This window comes from Lactuca sativa, chromosome 1, assembly GCF_002870075.4.
Source record: "Lactuca sativa cultivar Salinas chromosome 1, Lsat_Salinas_v11, whole genome shotgun sequence".
Classification (NCBI taxonomy): Eukaryota; Viridiplantae; Streptophyta; class Magnoliopsida; order Asterales; family Asteraceae; genus Lactuca; species Lactuca sativa.
The window spans coordinates 43,853,621-43,857,605 of NC_056623.2; the positions used below are offsets into that span (position 1 = coordinate 43,853,621).

The following is a 3,985-nucleotide window of genomic DNA, read 5'->3' on the forward strand; positions in this document are numbered from 1 at the left end:
TAATTAGTTTAATATAATTAAATAACTGAATAGTAATACCTATGATTAAATGTTGCATTTTACCAATTAATGATACCATTAGACTACAAATAAATGTCACATTTTACAAATTAATGATACCATTAGACTACAACATTTTTTGTATTACTATTCAATTATTTAATTATTCGAATAGCATAATATTTTAAAGGGTTATTGTCACTGTAGTCCAATGATGTTTCGTATATTGGTTTAAAACGTCCCTTGCATTTTTTAGGGGTACATACTTGTGTTTTGCCGTTTTAAAAGGTCATTATCAAAAAAATGAAGTGATTACCCGGTGAACCCCTTCCTAATCATCAATTTTGATATGCCACATGGCATTTGGTCAACTTAAGTTGTCTATGTGGCACCCATATCTCATCCAAGTTGATTTTTCCCTTATACCTTTCGCAAAAATTCAAACAGTACAAAGATATCCGAAATGAAATCAGAGGATGAAACATATCGGTGATGAAATTGAAGAATCGAAAACGTTGTAGACGTTGGCATAACAAAGACATGTCGAAAAAACTGAAAAAGGTTAGAGTTGTTGATAAGAACGGAAAGTTTTTGAAGTTGAACAAATGTTGTTGCTGCTTCTAGAATAAATTTGTTGAGGCTAAAAAAATGGGACTACTGAACATATTTTCCTCGAATCCGGTTTGTATCATCAATTCCTCATCATTCAATGTCGATTGTCTTGAATTAGGAAGGTCGAACAAAATTCATGAACTTTAGTTTGAATGCTGCTAACAATTCATATAGATTTGAGTTGTTTCTCTTTCGAAATTTAAATCGTAGGTAAGTAGGCGCAAATTTCGATTGTTTAGAGGAAAAGGGATCGATTTTTCTATTTCGGAATTTGAAATTGATCTCTTCGAAGAAATTGATTAGTGTATAAATTAGGGTTTTTTCTATGGGGACTCGAAATTGATTGGTGATGTTGGAAATATGGAACTTAACATCCTAAATCTATGGATTGTCAAAACAAGGCCCTTTGTATAACCTAACATTGGATGAGGTTTAACAACAATTAGGGGATTTAGGGAAACCTGTGAGTAGTATGAATCTTGATGAGCTCCTCAAGAATGTTTGGAGTGCTAAATCTGAATCTAATCAAGGGTCTGTACATCAACACATATCATCTATGCCAGAAAAAATGTTCACCATTTTCTTCCAAAAAAGACATGTCGGAAAAATGAAAAAGGTTAGAGTTGTTGAAAAACTGAAAGACGTTGACTCAAAGAAAAGCTTTCCATTATTTAAACAGAGAAGATCCTTCCATGGTTCTTCTAATGACAACAAACATGCTAAACTTCAAATTCCGACAACTTGTTCGGATCAATGGTGGTTGAAGCTGACGCTGAACAAATGCATGAAGTGATCAAAGATTGACGCACACATCCTTCTTCATCTCGCTCAATCAAACATGCAACTCGATTGAAGTTAAGGGTGGGTGAACCTAAGTTTCTGCAATGCGACTTGAAGGAGGACAAAAGAGAAAGAGGTTGTGAGATTGATTCGAGAGGTGGAGATAAAGAAGAAACCTCCGATCGTTAGAACCCGAAGCTACAAATCGATTCATAAGAGAAGAAGGAGGTTTCTCGAAGAAAAAAACTCACATGGATTATTCTTTCAATTTTTAGCTTTTAAAAAAATAAAAATAAAAAACCAAATATGTTTATTGTAACTGGTAAAACCGGCTTGGCAGATAAAACACAAGTACATACCTCTCAAAGGCAAAAAAAAAAATCACGAGAGACCTTTTAAACCAATATACTAAACATCGTTGGGCTATAATGACAATAACCGTATTTTAAACATATAGCATGTTGATATGCAATTTATCTAAAGTTGTTTTCTAAACAAAATATATTTTTATAAATAACTTTTTATTTATTTATAAAATTAAATTTTATTTACCTTTCCAATTATGCACAAAAACAAAACAATATATTTTGATGACCCATTACTCAATGCATTACGTTGTATATTCTATTTCATTATTAATCCAATCCATCATCCTAAAAGAACATTAAAATTTTATACGTATCATTACTTATTTCTTTCCATTATCATATAACATTTGCAATTTGTAATCATAATTTCCAACTTTTATTGGAAAATGATTATTTGATAAGTCTTCTAATATCATTACTAAAACTGCATAAATGGATATCTTAAATCTTAAAATATAATAAAAATACACCCTCCTTTTCTTCCATTTGCATTTGATCAAAATTAAAAACCAAACACATCCTAAAAATGAATCAAATTTAAACACGCAGGATACAGAAATGAGTGACATCACATTCACATTTGCGACGCATAAATCAAGCTCTCAATATCATCACTAAAACTGTAAATTAACAAACCCAGATATTGTGCAAACGACTTCTTCGAAACTATCTTCTATGGCGAAGAAGCCGCCAAAAATCCGCCTGCCTCGACGCCGTCTTCATCTAAGCACAAATCATCCGTCTTCCTGAGAGCTGCGTGAACCACCACAACCGCCAGTCCGATCAAAACGGACAAGATTATGTTCATCGTGGCGCCGGTCAACAGCAGCAAAACTACCGTCACAACTGATAAAACCGCCAGTACCACACGATCATCAATCGTGTAGTGAAAGATCACAAGAGGCTCGTCACGGAGGAAGTAGAGGAACAACCAGGCCGCCATCGACACAACGAAAACGATCAACGAGATCGGATTCCACAACAAGCTTAAGAACAAAATTACGAGCACAATCAACGCGTAATTCATACGAAAGTAACCGAAGTTCGTTTTGATCCGTGAAATTGCGTCAGCGAAGCCGTGAGGTATGTTGATCGAATGTAGATCGAACATCTGTTTCCACGGCCGTGATACACCGAGTCCTGTTTGTATGCGTTCTTTTGCGCGGGATAGGAACTCGACCTTTGAAGAACCTCCGTCGGATGACGACGGAATTGTGCCGTACGACGTCATTGTCGCCGGCGATTAGGAATCCGGCAGATGTGGTTACGAGTAATTGGAGATGGAAATGGGGCAGTGTAAATGAAAGGAAGACGTGTAGACGAGATGGAGAGGGAACGTGGGATATTAATAATGGTGGATCGAGTAATGGAGGAGCCCAATTAAGCTGCCATGTGCTGCAAGATGTGTGACGAAGGGTGTCAAAAACTCGGTGGGACCGATAAAATCAAACAATTAAATTAGATTATCGCAGTTTGGTTCAATATTTTTTATTAAATATCGTTTCTACGTTTTATTCGAACCAGTCGAAAACGGATCTTTCCATTTTCAGAAAGTTATTTGAAATTATATTTGGTGTTGTTTTGATGCGGAGAATATCATGGAGATATACTCACATAAATTGCTGAATATGGGATACGTACTCACTCATTAAGGGTACATGAAACAATTGGAGATGTACATATAGACTTAACCTTTTAAAATTTATATTAAATTGACTAACAAGTCTCTCAATGGAATGATTGCTTTCATCCAAATGCTCTACTTCAAGATGGTGTTATGGTTTTCTTTTTAAAGGCGGAGAAACATTATTTAAAAAAAAAAACTATTGAGACATTAAGAAAACAGTTACATTGTACAAATAGAAACAAAAGAAATTCATAACATAATGAAGAGAAACTAGCTCTATGATTAATCCAATTGAAATGACAAAAGTTGTTCTTTGTCCGCCATCTTCATGGGGTTGCATCCGCGGTTGTTAAAAGACAAGTTATTCATAGCTTTCCACAATTACCATAACATCGAATAAGTCAAGGCAAGCAACAATTTTCATATCCTTTTGTCATCCCTCATGGAGTCAACAGTTGAGACCAAAGGACAATGAGTAGGAGGCCTACTAAGCAAGCCTTACGGTTATAAGAATTTGACACTTGAAAAACACATGCTCCATATCTTCCTTGGCCTTCAAACAAAAAAAAGAGAAAAAGAAACGAAGAAGAGCCCAATG

The 3,985-nt window shown here is 35.1% G+C and overlaps 1 protein-coding gene across 1 annotated transcript; it reads right to left on the reverse strand.

Moving 5' to 3' along the window:
* Positions 1–2,216: 2,216 nt before the first annotated feature.
* On the reverse strand, positions 2,217–3,107 carry LOC111900056 (PRA1 family protein F3). Its single transcript, XM_023895933.3, has one exon. It carries the CDS (start codon positions 2,989–2,991, stop codon positions 2,434–2,436), a length of 558 nt encoding a protein of 185 aa, XP_023751701.1. The 5' UTR covers positions 2,992–3,107; the 3' UTR covers positions 2,217–2,433.
* Between the last annotated feature and the right edge of the window lie 878 nt (positions 3,108–3,985).

Bases quoted from the DNA above. Each gene is read 5' to 3' on its own strand.
- LOC111900056 (XM_023895933.3), bottom strand. From the start codon at position 2,991: ATGACGTCGTACGGCACAATTCCGTCGTCATCCGACGGAGGTTCTTCA.